The sequence below is a fragment of the Momordica charantia genome (genome assembly GCF_013281855.1).
Source record: "Momordica charantia cultivar OHB3-1 chromosome 1 unlocalized genomic scaffold, Mcharantia_2.0 BLBB01000001.1, whole genome shotgun sequence".
NCBI classification, from domain to species: Eukaryota; Viridiplantae; Streptophyta; class Magnoliopsida; order Cucurbitales; family Cucurbitaceae; genus Momordica; species Momordica charantia.
In genome coordinates, this window is record NW_028275157.1 from 13347623 (window position 1) to 13367989 (window position 20367).

At 32.1% G+C, this 20367-nt stretch overlaps 3 protein-coding genes across 5 annotated transcripts; 2 read left to right on the forward strand and 1 right to left on the reverse strand.

Moving 5' to 3' along the window:
- Positions 1–3242: 3242 nt before the first annotated feature.
- Positions 3243–7154, reverse strand: STN8 (Protein kinase superfamily protein). The gene is made up of 4 exons (XM_022288409.2): positions 6486–7154; positions 5652–5825; positions 4333–4737; positions 3243–3704 (listed from the first exon to the last, which is right to left on the reverse strand). Exons 1-4 carry the CDS (start codon positions 7026–7028, stop codon positions 3354–3356), a joined length of 1473 nt encoding a protein of 490 aa, XP_022144101.1. The 5' UTR covers positions 7029–7154; the 3' UTR covers positions 3243–3353.
- Positions 7155–8055: 901 nt separating this feature from the next.
- Positions 8056–11547, forward strand: LOC111013822 (uncharacterized). 2 transcript variants are annotated; one of them, XM_088125393.1, is made up of 7 exons: positions 8056–8952; positions 9042–9122; positions 9584–9658; positions 9848–9892; positions 9978–10067; positions 10179–10310; positions 11079–11547. In XM_088125393.1, exons 1-7 carry the CDS (start codon positions 8203–8205, stop codon positions 11265–11267), a joined length of 1362 nt encoding a protein of 453 aa, XP_087981519.1. In that variant the 5' UTR covers positions 8056–8202; the 3' UTR covers positions 11268–11547. The 2 variants fall into 2 exon arrangements, with proteins under 2 accessions (XP_087981519.1, XP_022144029.2); XM_022288337.2 differs by having other exon boundaries at positions 8088–8952; positions 10209–10310.
- Positions 11548–13640: 2093 nt separating this feature from the next.
- Positions 13641–15042, forward strand: LOC111013855 (myelin transcription factor). 2 transcript variants are annotated; one of them, XM_022288385.2, is made up of 4 exons: positions 13641–13791; positions 13925–14380; positions 14470–14538; positions 14637–15042. In XM_022288385.2, exons 2-4 carry the CDS (start codon positions 13949–13951, stop codon positions 14715–14717), a joined length of 582 nt encoding a protein of 193 aa, XP_022144077.1. In that variant the 5' UTR covers positions 13641–13791; positions 13925–13948; the 3' UTR covers positions 14718–15042. The 2 variants fall into 2 exon arrangements, with proteins under 2 accessions (XP_022144077.1, XP_087981042.1); XM_088124916.1 differs by lacking the exon at positions 13641–13791 and having other exon boundaries at positions 13840–14380.
- The last annotated feature ends 5325 nt before the right edge of the window (positions 15043–20367 follow it).

Sequence of the window (20367 nt, forward strand, 5' to 3'; positions counted from 1 at the left end):
ACCAAAGAGGGAGTTAAATTAGTCAAGCAAAATATAGCTAATGGAAATTCAAGGAAATTGCAAGGCACATTATAGAAATTGGAATAATTGGAATTGAGATAATGGAATTAATGAATAATCATTATCATTATGGAAATTGGAAATTGGACATGGCCACCTTCCATCTTCCTTTTTTCTCTTTATTCCAAATCTGGAAACCAAACCGCCAAACTCGCTAAACCGAACCGAGAAAAAACCGAACCATCGTCGGTTTTGGATTGCAACCCTATTTAGAGATCACAGGCTTTCTCAATTGATGACATAAAAAGAAACTTCCTTTTTTCAGTCAGTTACCAGAAAACTAAGCACATGAAACGCCCCGTTTCATCTATGCACAAAATATTACCTCAAATTTCATCCTTTTAAGTAACTTCTAATCAAACCCAACCAATTCCTTTTAAGTAATTTTACTAATATTGTCGGTCCCAACTTCAAGTAATGCCTAAAACAAATTCTAATTCTAATTCTAACTTCTCATTTGGTTGTTATTTTCTTGTCAATTGTTTAAGAGATGAATGACGTGTCTTCATATTTGTATCAACATAATGATATTGACGAGTATTGAAGTCGGGTAGACTAATTTAAAGTGGATATTTGGTGGGGTAGAAATTGATGATGGATATTGGGTGGATATCATTCATTCTAGCTCTCGATCGTTGATAGTTGTTATGTTGTGTCTTGTTTATGAGATATGTGGTTATCGATCTTTTTCTTTGCAATATATTTAACTTTTATCAAAAGAAAAAGAAAAAGTGATCTTAGAAATATAACAAGAAAAAGGGAGCAATTATAGTTTGTAGTAAATGGTTTATTTTTATTTTTAAAGATTTAGAGACTAAAATATCATAAATTATTCAAAAGAAGTGTTAATCTTAATTAGTGATGGTTGAGTGGGGGCACTAATAAAAAATGACGTGTACTCCAAAATTCAATCACAATTTGAAGTCAACCTCAAAATATTCCACAACATTTTTGTAAGTGGGAGAATAGACCATACCAATCGTTTTCCGTTCTGTCATTAGTCATGAATAATTACAAGTTCAGAGAACTATGTAAACAAAAAGTTTAAAATAATATAAGAGTTTTAGTGGACTATTTTAATATGTAATAATTTAGTCCATATAGTTTAAAATTTGTAATAATTTAGTCTCTACCACGAGAATTCTCATCAAAATTAAGCATCAATGTTTATCATATAACGGTTTAATTTTATAATTTATAAACTAATTCGATCCTTCATTGGTTTATCGATCTACATATATAAAATATTTAACCAAAAAAACTCACAACGAGACTAAATCATTACAAACTTTAAACTTCAAAGACTAAATTGTTACATTCTAAATTCCAGGGACTAAAGTGTTACCAATTTGAAAGTATAAGAACTAAATCGTTATTTTTGAAACTTCAGGGACTAAATCGTTACTTCAACTAAAGTACAGGGACCAAAAGTGTTGTTTAACCAATTTAGAAATATATTAGATGCAACAGTGAAGATAACGTCGTATTTTGGTAAATTTAGAGTTTATTGACACTTTTTAAAATTTTGAAATATATTAGATGCAACGGTGAATGTACCCTCGTATTTTTGGTAAAAAGTTTTATATGTGAAAAATGAGTAGTTTGAATATTTTTGAATTGGCTCTAAATATTTTTTATTAATAAAATTAGTGATGTGCAAAATTATTTAGCTTAAGATTTAGTTTTACAATAATTAAGTTATTTCCTAAATCAAAAGAAAAAAAAAAGATAGATAAAATCTTTTTTAATTTGAATTTGAATTTAAATCCTGTTGAAATTAAGCTTTAAGCTTTCTTATAGAACCCTTAAACAAAACATGGACCATATCCCACTATCCTCAACCCTTAATATTTTTAATTGCCATTAAGGTAGGTAGCTTTCCTTTTGAAATATCTATGATATTTGATTATGTATTGTTTATTTCTTTGGATTGCGTATGTATGAATTGATTTATGTTTTCGTGTCAAAAATCATGAAAATGTTTTTATAAAAGATTTTTGAAAAGTTTGTGCAATTACCTCATTTTAAAAGACTCGTTTTGTCGAGTTAGATTTGGCTCTACTAACTAGGTGCTAACTATTATTAGCGGCGTAAAGTCTCCTAAGAAATCCGCTTATGCACTTGGTATTATTTATAAAGAATGAATTTATTGCCCACATTAGCCCCATCTGTTTATGTTACATGTTATGTATGTGTATACCACGTTAGCTGTTAGCTTGGTTACCTACGGAGTATTAATACTCACCCATTTTTCCTTTTCTTTTCTAGGGAATAAGAAAGGCGTACAAGGACAAGTGACGAAAATGTCGCTTCTATATATTAGTTCTATGTTTTCTTTAATTGTTATTAAAAATTATTTATTTTACTACTATGTTTTTATGTATTTTTTTTATGGGATCCCAAATAAGGGTTTTTAATTATTTTGTAAAGTTATTTTATGAAAATATAATTTACTATTTATTTTTTTTTAAAGGATTTTTTATGTAATTAACATGTATTAACATTCAACAATTTAAGATCCAACTACAATTTAAGTCCCAAAAAGTTGGATGGTTGTCATGAATATTCAAGAAGAGAAATTTATAATTTAATCGACCAATAAATAGATTACTAATTTTGAGAATTATATTCCCCCAAGAAAGTAAAGAATCTTAAAGTTGTGAACTTCAACCATTATCCCTGCATTTCTCATAGATCTCATATTCAATTTAAATGGATCCTCATTCTAAATGTTAATAAATTAAATTTGGTCATCTACATTTGTTTCGATTCTCTTCTCTTAAGGAGTAACTAATTTGGTAAATAATTGAAAGCAACGAGATAAACCCTTTAACAAAAAATTTATACGTAATAGAAATCCTGTATATGACTCTATTTCAAGAAATTTAATAAATAATCGAAAGCAATGAGATAAAAAAAAATGAATAGATTTTTAGAAATACGGGATCAAAATAGTATTCAAACCATTAAACAAAATTGATCCTAATATGCCCTTTTTTTTTAATCTCAATTTCAAAAGTTTTAATAAACACAATAGTAGAAATTTTATTAAGTATACACAATTCAATAGCTAAAAATGGTACCTATAGAATCTTTGCCTAATAAAATTACTTTTGCATTGAATTTTTTTATCTCAAAAGTCAAAATTTTGCATTGAAGACATTACTTAAAAGGTTATAATCTTGCAAAAGGGACCATCATATTGCCCCATGAAATTGAATATGAAAAACCAGATCAAGATACAAAAATGATATTTATATATCTAATTTCTACTTACATTCCCTTCCATAACCTCATTTCTTGACCAAATTTAGTTTTGAAATAACTGCAGCTGCCTGATCACCACCCAACAAGAAATAAGGATGCCTCAGAGCAGCGGCAGCCGATAAACGCCCCCTTCTAAGGAAGCCTCTCTCCGAGACAAGCTTCGTTGCGAGATCCCACCCCCTCCCCGAGTCGAGATCGAGAATCGTCAAATCGGGCTTTGTTCTTGTTTTCTCCCTCCATTTATTCAAGTCATATCCATAGTTCTTGAGTTCCAAATTGAAATTCTTCAACCCAGCACTACTTCTCAAGTTTGGTACTGCCATTTGCAAAAGCACAATACCAGCAGAATACATGTCAAACAAATCTGGGCTGTTCAGCTGCAAAACCAAAACAGTTTCCACATTGAAATAATTCAAAAATATGCAAAGGAATTCCACAACAGCCCTTTTAACAGCATAAATCATTCTATGTGTTAAATTATGAATTTGGTCCCTGTATGTTGTATTGTATCTACTCCGTTTTTGTACTTTAAAAAATTTTAAATAAATGCCTTTTGAACTTTAATAAGTTTCTAATAGATTCTTGAACTTTGTGCCGATGCTAACTCTATTAGTTTATGATTATGCCTCAGTTTACTTGACCTGGCCTAAAATTCAACCACCATCTAATCTTTAACTAATACATAATACAGTTAAAATGTGATTGAGGCCTTTTAGAGATAAAATTGAAAGTTAAAAATCTATTTAAAATTTTTAAAGTTATTGAGCCAAGTAGGCAAACTTTTAGAAGTTTAGAACCTATTAGAAAACCTTTTTAAGTTCAATAACGTAATAGACACAACCCTATCATTTGGGAACTAAAACTTGTAAATTAACCTTCTATATAAATAGATATAAACTGAGCTTACTTCAAATATTCATAATTAAACTCTTTTATCACTTTACTAAAAGGCATCAGATTCCCAAACTTAGGCTTTTAAGAACAGATCCATGGAAATCAGCATACCTGCCAGACTATGGGAGAAAAAAGTGCAGCAATGGGAGCTGGAGGGGGGCTCGGTGTTTCTTCAGGCATCACGTAAAGCTCGGGAGGGCAGTAATCGGGATCCAGCAAAGCAAGATTTGGTACGTAGTTCTTGCCGATCCGAAGGTCAGTGGCTGCCCCGAAATCAATAATCTTTATCTGCCCTTTCTTGGTTACTACTAAGTTTGCAGGCTTCACATCCCTGTGAACAATACCTGTGTCGTGGATCTTCTTCAATGATTTAATGATTTGGCGTAAGATTTGCTTGATTATCAAAGCGTTCTTCTCGACTGAGTTTACGCCTCGTAAGACACGTCCAAACATAAGAGCTTCCAAGTTTACAGGGAAGCTTCTATCTTTCATGTAATCAGCAAGAGTTTGATCTCCCTGTCATATTCAGATGGGATCAGAGAAATTGGTTTTGAATGTTGCCTCCAACTTGATTCATAATAATAAAATCAAGAGTTTAGATTGATTGAGATGTATTACAAATTTCCTCTAGCCCAATAACTTAAACTTAACTTTTACTATGTTTAGTGTCAAGTGGAGCCGAAAATTATCATAAAAGTGGTAAAATTTTACATCTTAACTAACAAATTAAAGAGAGAACTTTAGACCCGACTAGTAACTTTTCCCGTTTCTTGTTTCTTATTTCCAATTTAGAACTACAGTGTTTGATAACTATTCCTGTTTCTCGTTTCTCATTTTCATGAAACTTTTCCAGAATTGTATAAAAATTTTAGCAACAACAAAATCGAGTTTCTTGTTTCTTGTTATAGTTTCTAATTTTTTTCATAGTGTAAATTAAACCTTCACCTTGACTTATAAAATGCATAATAAATATTTAAAAAAAATAAATATAGCATAATTTAATTTTAAAAAATTAAATACATATAAAACTTTTTACTTTTATTTTTTTATTTCAAATGGAAGATAACAGAAATCAACACATTATTACCAAACATGTTGTTGTTTATTTTTTCAATTACAAGAAAAAGACCAAGAAACAAGAAAAAATTATCAAATTCAGTTCTATTTTTATTTATTAAAAAAGAAAAAACAATAAACAATAAACAATAACATCACCCAACAAGCCCTTAAACCTGAGATCTAATGTTATCAGGACGTCTTTACCTGAAAAACTTTCGATGTCGCTTGAACTTTTACAAAATGTTATTAGGAGATCTCGAGTTCAAAAGCTTACAACAGCACTTCCTCTCCATTTCATATACTTGTGTCATAATTCAAGACGATAATATATGGAATGATTAAATTGTTACAGTAAATGATGTGTAAAGTACCTCAAATTTCCAAACGAGCCATTTCCCTCCTGCAGAGAATTGCCTGCTTTCTCTATCAGCTACAAAACTGCCAAGAAACTCAGCACAAGTTTCAGGCGCTGCTCTTGAAAGTCTGTAGTTAAACCACTCTTCATATTCCCCAAACTTCTCTGCTCCTTTAACTCCCACCTTAATCTGCACCATTACCCCCAAACAAAACAAAAACAAGAAAAACGCATCTTCATTTGTTCTTTTTCATACCTAAAAAGCACATGGAAATCGAAATAGCAGAAGTCAGGGATAGCATTCTATTGCTCAAATAATAAGCAACAAGCACTTCTCTTTCAAAATCATGGTGTTTGAGAGTAATATACAAGTGTTCTTTAAAAATGGTAAAAGCACTCAAAAGGGCTTTTATAAAGTAACACTCCTAGAATAATTTAAGGTCAAGTGCTTGGCCAAGAAGCACAAGTTTGCACTAAACTAACCCACGAGTATTTTTGAAAATGGGAAAAGCCTTTGTTGACTTTTGGCTTCATGTGTTTGACAGTGCTAAACATCAAAGTGTTTGCTAAAATTTTTAAAATCAAAGTACTTTTCCTAAAAATAGTGACGACATATCTTTTAGTTCAAATCATTTTTCTCATAATCATCTCTTAAATGCTTAAATGCTTAAAACTATAGGTGTGAATCATTTTAAAGTCACATTGAGGATCATCATCACTTAAAGAAACTCTACAAAACACACTTTAAATTAAGTACTTCTTAAGTGCTAGCAGAAAAGATTTTCTTATTGAAAAAGCACTTTTGCATCACATCATAGAAAAACACAACTAGAACGCAGCCTGGTGTTACCTTCTTAAGAATCACCTTGTCCTTCCCATCCACCTCCAAACCTCTACTCGCTCGCTCCTCAATCTTCACATTCTTGGGAAGAAACGCACCCGAATAAACAACTCCAAACGAACCCTCCCCCAATTTTCCCCCAATCACAAAATCAGAGCTCTTCAAGCTTCTCCTCCCCGTCAAACTGTCGAGCCCCAGCTGCAGAGGAGCCAGAAGATAGGCATCAATGGCGCCAAAAAGCACCCCTGGTCGAGCAGTGAGATAAACCCACAAAACCCCAGCAAAAACAATGAAACCCCATTTCTGCAAATCGCTCAATTCCCCCGAGAATCGTTGAAACTGAAGGTACCCAGATTGCAAAACCGGAAGCTGATCCACCGGCCGGAGAGGGCCGTCCAAGTTATCGAGCAGGCGGTCGGAGATGTCGCCGAAGAATGCCTTGGTCCTGAAAGTTCCGGCGAAGAGGGAGACGTGGGATTTGAGAGGAGAGAAAAAGAGGGTTTGGGGAGTGATTTGGAGGGAAATCGAAAGTGGGGAGAGGAGAGAGGCCATGGTGGTGTGGGCGAGTAAATGGGTGTCGCAGTTGGAGGTCGCTGAATCGCATCTTTACAGAGTGGTTCGATTCGGCAGTGGCTGCACAGAGGCCGCGTGGCTTTATCTAGTTTATCCCATTCTGTGAGAAGAGAACTGAGAAGCAACTTTTTGGGCGCTGAGAAATGGGTAGGTGGGGGCCCTCTCCCTCCATTTTGCTCTTTTTCCATCTCTTGTTCTTCCAATGATCTAACTAATTGAACTTGAAGAATATTGATAATGAACAAGTACAATTCAAGTATATTGATATGAATCGAGATGTTTTAGCCTTACTTTTATGACCAATCAGTTGTTTAAAGGACAATAACTCGTCTTTGCTCTTACTACTCTTCTTCTAAAGAGTAATGAACTCAACTAATAAAGATCGGAAACGAGAAGAGATGGTGGAGATTTGTGTTAATAATATTTTATTATTATTTATTTAAATTTTATGTTTTGGTTGTGTTGGAAATGAGAGATGAAAAATAGAGCAAATTAGTTATTTTGGAGAGTTTGATTTAATAACTATTTTATAATTAAAACATTTTATTTTTGTGATATTATTCTATAATAGTTGTAATGTTTATGAATTAATGGTATACATTAACAACGTTTAATTTATTTTATAACAGTTTTCAATTCTGTACAAAATTCTAAACTAGTTCTTCGATTTCAATTTGTTCTGACGCACGTTCGAGTGGGGTGTTTTGTTAACCTTGGGGAGTAGGAGATGTACATAAGATTTAGCACCGTAACCGTGTCAAAATTACTTTTAAATTGTTATAATAGAACAAAGATTTAGATGAAAACGATTGTTGTACTGTGGAAGAACCACGGTCTTAAAAGCAATTTCAGCATAACCACAGTGCTAAATTATATGTATGCCGATTGTTCCCCAAAGTTAACACAACACCCAACTATATACTTAATTACTCGCTAAGCTCTCTCAACTATAGCAATTTCATCGTGTAGATTAGGTACTTACCCCAACGTATATGCACAATATTTCATCAATCTCTTAATGAGATTCGGCAGATTCAACAAGATTAACGTTCCTTTTAAAATTGAAGCTGAAACAAAGACAATTCTATGACTATCTTTTAGCTGAGTTCCCGAAAATTGATCCTTCAATTGGGCTGACATTCGGCCCACGTAAATGTGTACCCAATTTCAGGCCCAAACGGTGACGATTCTCAATCCCGGCGATGATAGCCTCCGTCGGATCGTGCATGTTCAGTTCGAACTTTCCGGTCAAGGTTTCACCATGTGCGACTCTGTTCCGTCGCTCCCCTTTACATCTCCGATCAAATTTCGACGATTAGGGTTCACCCAATTCGAATCTCTTTCCCTCCTTCTTTCAAATCCCTTCAATTCTGGCCGCTCCGTTGTTAGAAATGGCTGCCCACTCTTCCCTTCGAAGACAAGAGTCACTAAAAGCTTGGGCGCATTTGTACCAAAGCGAAATCCGTTCAGCAGCGAGTTAAGATTGAAGGGTGAAGACGAAAATCTTTTCGACGTCGAACCAAGTCGCAGCGTTCCAAATTTAGATGATATCGAGGGTAATTTCACTGGTAGAAATGAGATTGGTTCGGACGAAGGACGGGGTGATACTGCAGCAGCTGCAGCTTCGTCCGGGTTGAAGTTTCTCGATCAGAAGGGTGGTGGGGAGGGGAAGAAGAAGGGCATGAACAGCGGAAGAAGCTCTGAAGGAGAGAGGGATTTGGTTCCCGTTGAAGATAAGGGTGTAGAAATGGAGAAGGAATCGGAAGTGGAGAGTGGGAAGGTAGCAACGAGGAAAAGGAGGCAAGTGATGAGGAGATCGAACATGTTGGCAAAGCAAGTGATCAGCATTCAAAGTGCTCTTAGCTTGGGTTTCGTCTCGCAGCTTTGGGTTGATGCCGCTTCTGTAAGTGACGACGTTCTAATTGTAGCTTGGGTTTTGAGTTTTTGTGTGATAGTTATGTGCTCTAATTTATATGCTATTGTCTTCTACAGTGGATGGTAACGTTTGTGGAAGTGAAGCCAAACTTGCTTTCTGGGGAATCAGAATGGTTTCTTCTTGAGGATATTAGCCAGGTAATTTTTCCATCTTCTTCCTCATTCATATGCACCTTCTCTGCACATTTAGGATTCGAATTACAAGTCTGAGACAAATGGTATAAAGAGTTCTGTAATTCTCTACAGTTTAGGAATTGTAGATTATTGCCTTTATAGTTACTTTACTATGAACCTAACTTTTGAGTTTTAAGTCTATTTGATTGCTTAACCAATTTAGATGTTGGTAGGTCTAGTGCTTCACTGCCTTGGATCTCCTTGCACCCACTTTAGACTCTTTCTTCAGCCTTCTTAGGGAATCCTGTTCTGAAATGTCTAGTTCTCAGCAGTAGATGGGCATTCATGATTGATGTGATTAGAATTTAGAATCAGGAGGACCCCTTAGAGGACTCTTGCTACGTTTTCTTGTCTGTGGCCGGTGTCCGTGGTTGAACTTATGCAAAAACAAAGTTTCTTTTAACATCTAATAAAACCCTTTGCAGGTTGGTGATGTTGTTCTTGTCCAAAATGAAACCGTGATGGAGAATGAATTCAAAATGGCTGGATTGGAAACGCTGGTACAGTTTGTTGTTTATTTGTCCCCTCCACCTTCAATGAGAAAAAAGTATTCTTTCGACGATGATTTTTTTTGATTTTGTAGATAGAAAGGTGCTATTGAAGTTTGCATAGGATTTTGTTTTGGGGTAGTTGGAGGGCACTGATATTCGTGGTTTATTTTTGGACATTAACAATCAAGTATTTGCTAGGTAGGATACAGAGTAGTTACACCTGGTCGAAGAAATATCGGAAAGGTATCTACTTTACTCGAGAAAGCTCTGGATTCTGGAATCATCATTTACTGTTTATTCCTCACGTGTTTCAAAATGTTGTGCTTAGATACGGGGATACACTTTCAACATTAACTTAGGGGCAGTTGAATCTTTGGAACTTGATTCATTTGGGTATTCCTTTCTCCCGTCCAGCCTGGTAGGTGGAGTGATCCTTGTAAATCCGTTTCATATACCCACGAATACATAGAATTTGTTGCTTTCGGTTTCTACTGTTGATATCTTTACTGAACATCATGTACTTTTCAAGTTGGTCTTAGATCTCATGAGACTATTTCAGGTGAGTACATATGCTTTGCTCGTTGAGGATGTGCTCGAAGTCATATCTGACGTGGTGGTTGTACACGAAGATGCTGCATCACGCATTCAAAGGCTTACAAAGGTACCATACCATCCTATGTGTTTAAACTTCCCCGTACATATTATGTTGATTTTTCTTTTTTTAATAAGAAACAAAGTATTTATTGATCTATAAAAAAGGAGACAACCTAAGGGCAGACAATCCGGCCTTCCATATTATGGTGATAATATTGTTGCTTTGCTCCCTTTTCTCTTCTTGTGTGCTGAAGATTAGTAGTAGACTTGTAGTTTAGAGGAGAGAACTTTATTTGGCCACTCTAGAGTTTCTGAGGAAGTCTGTGAGATTGGAGATTAATCTTTTCAAATTATTGTTGTTTGGGAAGTTTCTAAAATTGGTAATTGGTAAAATGAATAGAATTCTAAAGCTGGCTGATTTTCTTATTTTAATAATATGTAGTTGAAAAGCCAAAGCGAGCATGACTCAACGATAATTGGCATATATTTCCAACCAAGAGGTTATGAGTTCAATCCCCTACCCCCACATGTTGTATTAAAAAAATAATATGTAGTTGAAAAATGTAAGAATGAAGCAAAAAAATCAAATAGATAAAAGAGAGATCAAATTTAGCAACAAAATGTCCAAATCCAGCTAAAAAGTATTCAACACAAGTAAAAAAACCAATACTAACAAAAAATAGTCTCGTCCAACCACAAGAACGCCTAGAATTAACTGTAAATCTGTAGGAAAAAAAATGAAGTCACTCGTTCAAGTTTAGAGTGTAATTTATTTGATGAAATTAGACTTTTAAGTTATTTTCTTGCTCATGGATCATATGCTTGGTTGTACCAGGGATTCTTAGGCATCCAAAGTGTGGGGAATTCATTAGATGACCTTGAAGAACAGTACGAGTTCGAAGGACGGAGATTTGATCATGGCAGTTGGAGTAGTAACAACAGAAGAAGTTATGACAGTAGAAGACCTCGTAAGAGCAGGGAGACGAACAATGACGATTTGGGGCTCCCGATGGATTATCTCTGAACCTAAACTCAGGTTTTCCACTCGCTTCCCCTTGTACATTACACCACACTTTTGCATATTTGCTCTCCTCTTTTACTTTTGAATTGATGCTGGATTTGGTGGATTGAATGTTTGGATTTGGAGCCAAAAGTCTCACCCTCCCAAGTTTCAAAATGGGGGTCTTCCCTCTATTGCCCACCAATTGAACTGGGGAACTCTTTTTGCATTCTTCTTATTTGTGTTTGTACATAATACTTACATGTTTGTATACAAGTGAGAAATCCTTTGGTATGCCCCTTAACTTTTATAGCTTCCATTGTCCTTCAACATTTAATCATTCTACTTCAGTCTATTATTTTCAGAAAAAAAAAAAGTTTTTATAGTTAAATTTTCATTAATGGTTTAAGAAAATCTCGTCATGAAACTTGACCTAAGTTTCAAATACTTTGTTAAATGAGTAAAAGACGTGTTGCATTAGATTTACGGGTTCAAATCATGGTCGCCCCACGGACGTAGGATTGTCCTTCGAGTGTTGATGTGGACACTCACAGATATCCAATAGAATGCTTGCAAGTTTAAGAGTAAATGAGTTAAATTACAAGTTTAGTTTTAAACTCAAAATCGTCTCCTATATATATATATATATTATTTTTTTAGTACAACACGTTGGAGTAGGGGATTAACTCACAATCTTTTGGTTAGATATATTTTGATTTTAAAAAATGTTTAATAAATTCATGAACTTACAAATTTGTGTTGATGAATCATTTAAGAAATATTTTTAAAATTATAAAGAAATTAAAAAAAAAAACAAAATCTAGTTTCTAGTTATTCTCTTTTCAATTTTTTTCAAAACACAAATAAAAACATTACTATATTATTCCTGACTCATAAATGCATAATAAATAAACAAGTAATAGTTACCCAAAATACTTATTACCATTTTAAATATGGTTTGCATTGGGACTTTAATAGAGTAAATAAAAAACAATTATGAACTCAAATTGATGGAATGGGAAAAGAGAGACACCTCCAGTGAGGCTTTAAGAGACCTTTGAAAAAAAAGGTTTTTGGATTCCATTTTTCTACACTAGACTCATCTTTAATTTGAAACTTTGAAATTGAATTGGGATTTCCTTTTCAATTATTTGAAGTTGGTATATATATATATTTTTTTTTCTTTTTTAGGGAAATTTTTTTGAATTAGTCTAAATTGATTTGATTATGGCATATTTTGAATTATGTGTGTTGATTATTTAAATGTGATTGCTCACTGGTTAGGAATAGGCATATTCTCTTCACCCAATTATTGGAACAAATAATAAAAAAAAAAAGTAAATAAATTTGTTTACTAGACATTAATGGAAAAACAGAGAGGTTATTCATCAAGTCAAAAAGGAAGCTGCTCCAAAATTATCTATCAAACAAATAATTTTAATTAAATAACTTCAATATTTTAGAGCAACTTGATATTTCTATATATATATTATTTTTTTTAAACTAACCACAAACTCATACAAAACTTGCTAATTATATTTTTGTAAATAGATTCAATCCGCTTAAATGATAAAAACATCAATAAATGTATAAAAAATTTATATATATTTATTTAGTAGTACAAAATTAGTATTTATATTATTTACTAATTTAAATAGTTGTTCTTTTAGAAAATAATATTTTTATGAATAATTTGATGGAAAAAATTAAGAGTTAATTCTATTTTTGTTGGTTAACTATGTAATATATATCTTTTTTCTATTTTGGTCCTTAAATTTTAAAACAACCATTTTGAACTACTAACTTTCATACCGTCTATTTTAGTTTTTAAACTTAAAAAAATAGATTGGTCCTTGAATTTTTTTTTATTTTTTTTATCTAGCATGTGTTCATTCAATATTTGTCTTAACGAGTATAAATCACTCCAATAGTCAATAGATACATCAATATAAAAATTCATCTATTCGAAACTACATTATCTATTTGTTTAAATCAAAATAAAGATAAGGGTTAAAGTTTATATATTATTTTTCAGATTTTTAGGAACTAAAATAGATATTTTAAAAGTTTGACACAGAGGAAATAAGACTGAAAAATGTAGATATCAAAATGGAAGCATGGGAAGAGTTTTAATTCTCATACTTATCCTAAGAAAAATTAGGAAAACTTTTTCTCACATCATCAACTCCTACTTTATTTAAAATTTTAAATACTATTTTAATTTTTAAACTTAAATTCTCGACTTTGATTCATTTTGATCCCTATACACTCAAAACATCTATGTAATGTCAATTTTTATTTTTAAATAGAGGCCAAATTATTACTTTTAAAGAGTATAATAACCACGAAAAACGTTTTGAAATTACAAATACTAAAAGAACAAAAATTGAAAGCACAATAATCAAAATGAACCAAAATCAAAAGTAAAGGGATCAAAATAGTATTTAAACAGAAATTCTTCGTCCGCTTGGAGCATGGCCCCGCACGCACGCGACTTGACCCGATCGAACCCGGTGGACAACTTTTGTCTTTTCCTAACTTAAATAAAGTAAGTAATACAATAAACAAAAGTCTGATTATTATATCAAGTAGCCGTTGGCGCCTGTCTAGTTTCAAATTCAAAACCCTAATCTTCTGAAATCCCTCTTTTCTTTTTCTATGACTCCACTTCTCTTCCACAGCAAATCTCCAGATTCTCTCCCAAAATGCAGGCCATTCTCCATCCCCTGCCCGGAGCTCACGATCTCCCTCTAAGATCCGGCCGGCGGCCTCTCCAGCCGAAGAATTCCAATTCCCTGCCAACTCCTCTACCCGCCGTCGCCAAAATCAAGCCCGAACGCATCCAGATCTCGCTCTCCGGCGACGCCAACAAGGAGAACCTTCCGCCGATTCCAGCGACAGCGACGGCGACGATCGAGTCCTGTGATTCGTCACTTGCGGATGAGCTCAATGCGGTCAAGAGGAAGCTCGAGAGATTGAGATTGGACGGCGACAGGACGGAGAAGATGTTCAGAGAGAGGGATGCGATCTTCGAGTTGCAGATGAAGGAGCTGCTGAGGAGAGGTCAAGAGCAGAGGGAACTAGAGATGGAGGTCGATAGGTTATTCAGATTGAAGGAACTCAGATCTTACTGTATGGTAAGCATTTTCATCGCCAGTTGTTGGAAACTTAATCACTGTTAATCTGTTGTTCGTTTGCTTATTTTATTTTGGATGATTTGGATCAGAGAATTTCTCCGATTCGGAGTCTCAGAGAAAAAGAGCGAGAAAAGATCATCACCGATGCACAATTTCCGGTAAATTCCAAGCTCTAACTTCGAAGCAATTTCTCGATTTCTGAGATCCGGATTCATCCGCAATGTAAAATCAATCTCCAAATCTGTAATTGTTTCAGGAAATTGAAGTCGGCGATGGAGAAGAATCTGTTGGCGAGAATTCATCGCTGGATTCTTCAGAATTCGTCACAGGTATATGACGACGAATCGTTTCAGTTTTGTTCGCCGCTTTTGATTTTGCCCAACTTTCCGATTAATTTTCCTTCTAGTTCTGGTTCTTCATCTTCTTTGGAATTCTGCTAAAAGTGGCATTCAAAGGTCAAACAAAATTCAATGTAATACCTCATTATGTTCTTCTTTTGGTTGCTGGAACGGAAATCTTGAAGTGTAATCAACATCATTCTCCATCTTTTTCACTTCATTTATTGTCTGTAAATGAAGAAATTCCAAATCCGCATCTGTGGATTGAAGTTTAGACATTGATTCAATCTAAACAGATTAAAATTTTCTGATTTTGAATTTTAATTTTTCAAGTGTTCATAATAAAATCTATTAGGATCTAACCTTACTATTTAAGCATAGCTCAAGTGGAGCTATAGTTTAATTTTCTATGACAATTATTGAATTAGATATTTCTGATATATGATTGGAAAATTAATTAGTGTTATGAATATTTAAGAGTAAATAAATATACATATTGTTAATTGTGTTGATTTACCATTCGTTATTCTTAAACACCTTTTCTTTTCATTTAGGAGAATAGATGATGCAAACAAAGTCACTATTTTAATTAGGATAAAATGGTATATTTCAAACTTAAAGGAAAAGTCTTAAAAGCTATTATTTTGTTTTATTTTTGACAAAGACAAGTCCTTGTAAAATGTGATTCTCACGCAAAATAAATAAATAAACTCACTTTTCTTCTATTTTACTATTCTCACATTTAATTTAAATTGATGGTCATTATTTTCAAAAAAAAAAAAAAAAAATTATCATCATTTTAAGTGTTAGTTAAACAAATCAATAACTCTAGTATCACATCTCTTTATTATAATTTAAAAAGAATTCACATTACATAATATTAAAAATTTTATTCCAATTCTACAAAATTTATAAGTTTAATTCTTATTTTGATTTTTGAACTATCTAATTGATTGTATTTTGGTTCTTGAACTTAAAAAACACTCTGGTAATTTCTAAAATTTTGTAATGTCTTATTTAGCCTTTTAACTTAAAAAAGAAAAAATAAGTTTAGTCATTGCTATTACTCTCTGCCACCTAATAACGTCCTGACCAACCTATGTAGTTTAATATACGACTCTAATAAACAATGTTAATACATATTCTAGTCGTGTTATCCATCTATTAAGCAATTAACAATAAAGTAACGATAATAACAAAAAATGACAAATTTTCTTAATTCATATACTAAAATTAACCTTTAGAAAGTTTAGGAAACAAAATAGAACAAAAAAAAAAAACGTGTGGAGTAAAAGGTCTAAAATAGACGGATTGAAAGTTCAAGAAGAAATGCAAAATCTCAAGAATTCAATAACAAAAATCAAACTTATTTTTTATTTTAGTTTCACACAAATTTCTACTAAACATCATTAGCAAAGTAACATTTCTATTTCGATTGATTTTCATTATAATATTTTGTGATTTAGATTCCTCATTTGATGGAACCACAAACAAGTCATGATTTGGATGAATTTTCTATTACGTGTAAAATCATTACACCTAGGTCAGCTATGGAAGAAATCAAGTCGATTGTATAACTAGACCAAAAAGTAATACGAATAACTATCGACAAATTACTCAACTCGCAACATGTAAATAATGCCGTTAGAAGCTATACCTTTTCTAGAATAGCTTATAGCCTTAGCTTGACTGTGTTGAAGGAAGGGTCGAGATCAAGGCACTTACCTAACAAAGATCTCAGGTGTCGTTAGTTCGCCAAAAATTTTACGCAATTAACGAGATTAGCAGCAATAATATTTAAAAAAATAAAATGATTCAAACTGCTGAAACAACTATAGGTGACTCTCTCTATACATCAATAGAGATACCTCACATATATGGTGCATGCTCTGACTTTCTCGAATGAGCTCATTCGTGACTTAGACCTAAATCGTGTATAAAAAATTTTCATTTTCCATAAGTAGCTAAGCATATTTGAGAACCGACATGAACTTGTCAAGCTTAAAGACTAAAAAGAAAAGGGGAGATGCGAGCGACAAGTCGGCAGATTATGGTCCCCACACACGACGTCCTCGTTTCCTCAGCCAACTTGTGAAATTACCAAAAAGGACACCTCCGTACCCCTCCGTAAAATTCTCTCTCTTATTTTTCTCTGTTTTTAATTTTATTTATTTTTACAAATTTTGGAATTTGTTGAAAATGCCAAAGATTCCCACCATTTAGAAACCTGTGGAACTTTCCACATCCAGAATGACAATGATGCCCCTTGGCAAAATCTTTTTTCACTCCCAGCTCTAATATATATATATATATATATATTTTAACTTTTTTCTTCCCACTACCAATTTTATAGAAGATAATAAGTATCTTATTAGTTAAATTATTCTCGAAACGAGAGTAAAAAATTAACTTAGATTTTTTTTTTTTAAACACAAAACATAACTAGTATTTCTCAAAGAATGCCACTTGGGCTACACATCGAGAGATCTTTATTCTTAGTTACAATACTTAGATCGGATAGGGAAGTGGGTTGTCCACGACATAGACAAATTCCATTAATCGCTTGGTTTGCAAGCAAATCAACAACACCATTGTAATGTCTACAAACATGTAGAAAAGAGATGGTGGAAAATAGAGGTAAAAGCTCGTGGATAACTCTTATCAAATTTGTTGCTTCAGCATTTGTCTTTCTTAATCACTGCGATCGAAAGGATCCCTTGAAAACAGTCAAATTCTACCAAAATTTCATCTCTCCATAACAAAGAAATCTCTCCAACTTAGACTTTACTCATCACTGTTAAATACCCTCTAAAAATTAGCAAACTTTCATCTTGATTGACCTCTGTTATTTAGTCTCATGACAAAGATTAACTTAGATATTGGTTAGCCTTAATCTTAGTATTTTGATTGATTAATCTATATTAATATTTTTGTGTTCCATCTTAAAACCAATTCCAATGAGAAGAGTGACCTACTTATATTTTAAACTCAGTTATTTTATGATCTCACTAGACTTGTAGATATTCTACTATAGTTCTTTGATTTTGCTTAAAGTACTATTTTAGACTATGTTTAATAATTCTTTGAACTATTTAATAAAAGCGTATCTTTGGTTTATTTACACTAGATATCTCGAATAAGTATTCAACTCCCTTTAATGATTAATGAAGAAGTAACGACCTTGACCAAATAATTTTTTTTATATAAATTTTAAGAGAGTAAAATAAAATATTACAATTCTACATGTCCTTTTACATTAGCAACCTATAGCTCTACAATTTTCAACATTATAAATTATACTCATTTGTTAATTGAAGAGTAAAATTAAATGAAAGTATAAAGGTTAAACAAATACTTTTGGTTCCTCTCTTGAAAAAAAAAAAAAACAAAACTTTTGCTTCCGTTTAGATTTCTACTTTATTAAATAACAATTTAATCCATAAACTTTAGTTTACTCTCAATTTTACAACAAGCTAAGTCTTTCAAATTTACAACAATTAAGTTTATAAACTTTAATAGGTATGTATGTGTGTAAACTAACGAAGTATCAAATATATTAATAAATTACAGATACTAAATTGTTACCTAATAAAAGTTGACACTTAATTTTTATGAAATTTTTCGTGGCAAGGACTATTTGTTACACCCTACTCTCTATACTAGAACTCCATATCCATCGACTCTCCTTGCTAACTTAGACATCGGAGCTCATATGACTGAAGTCACATCGGTTTAGGTTTGATTGGTTTGGCAGGTTTTTGTCCCCTGCTTATCAAGTTTGGTGCAAACCTCATAAGGAATCGGGAGAGCAAAATTCACGCATCAACGTATGATTTATATATCCCATACAACTTAAATAAACCTTATTTTTTTAGTACCATTCAAACAAAGATTATATAAACTCAAACCTATATAGGCCTATTTGAGATAAAAAGTTTTTTTTTTTGTTTTTTTTTTTAAATTCCAAATGTGAAGTAAATCTTTGTATCTTATTGATAAAACTAAAATAAAAAAGATCCTGTATTTTTTTTTTTCCTTCTTTCGAAATAACTTAAGAATTAAATGAATTTTTTATCATAAAAAGTTCGCTTATATTTTTTCTTCATCAAGTATTACCATGTGGTTTTTTTTGTTTTATATTTTATTTGGTGAGATCTTTTAAGAGAGAAACAATGCAATTAATGTATAGAATCAAAGACATTTATATTTGATGTGAAATTATGGCAATGATAGCACTAAAATTACCTTAACTACTAAGTTTGTAACACTTTTCTTTTTGACAAAAAAAAATATGTAAATCTAATTAATTGAGATTAAAGTAAATACAAGTTCATATATATATACAAATATACATATAGTGAATTTTAAAAGTAACTGCCATGAATTGTGGTCGTTAAGAAATTGGGAAATTACATTGTTACACGTTTATAATGAGCACATTTTTTTTTTATTAAGGTTGGTTTTATTTTGATTTCTAAATGTCTATTTTAGTCTTTAATTTTTTTCTTAAAGAATAACTAATTTGATCCCCAACTTTCGAAAGGTCTATTTTAATCCTTAAACTTTCCAAAAGTAATTATTTTGTTACCTATTATTCTTCTACCTAGTACTTTTTTTTTCTTTTGTTTTTTAGTACAACATGTAAAAGTGGAGGATCGAATTCATAACCTCTTGGTTGGAGATACATTTTGTCACCTATTATTCTTCTACCGTTGAGCTATGCTTTCTATTTTTTTATTTTATAGATCTTCTACCTAATACTTGTCTCCAACATATTTGGTTTAAATACATGCTCGCATTAATATATTTAATTTACATACTTGAAACTATGTTATTTAATCTGTTAAACGTAGAGAAAGGTAAGGACTAAAATGATTACTTTTCTTAACTGTGAACTAAAATAAACATTTTGGAAAGTTAAAAAGGCAAAAATAGAACATAACTTTATAGTGTTCACATGCTAAAATGAGATTTAAACTTTACTTCAATTTTTTTGTTATTATTTATCAAATTTTTAATAAAAGTTTAAATTCATTTCAAAATTTGATGTGACTTTATTATACTATGTGACTTCAAATACTTGAGAAATTACTATTCCATATATTCTAACATCATTAACAAATAATTGAAGGTTTAAATTCCCTATTGAAAAAAGAAATTAAAAAAACAAATGTTGTCCATGTAAATATCTACTCATAGAATGTCTGAATCCTTATCTTCTTCGTATTGGCAATAATTATATCTCATGTTTCCATTAAAGAATTTTTTTTTAAATGGCAATAAAGATAATTGGTTGAAAAATATATTCCTTTTAATTTAAAGTATTGATAATATGTTTCAAAATTTAGAACACAAAGAAATTGAAGACAAACCAAAGGGAGGATGAGGCATGTACGTAGTGTCTTTTGTTTATCATAAAACTACAAGTTTCATTAATCTTACAAATTAAAAAAAAAAAATTAATGTGACAATCTGAGTATAATTTAACTGGTTGAGACACTTATCTCTAATAAAAAAATGATGAGTTCGAATTTCCATCCACACATGTTGTACTAAAAAAGAAATAAAGTATTTTAAGTCCACAGACTAAATGGATGGAACACAAAAAAATTCTTCAAATGATTTGTCATAAATTTTTTAAAGTGTAGA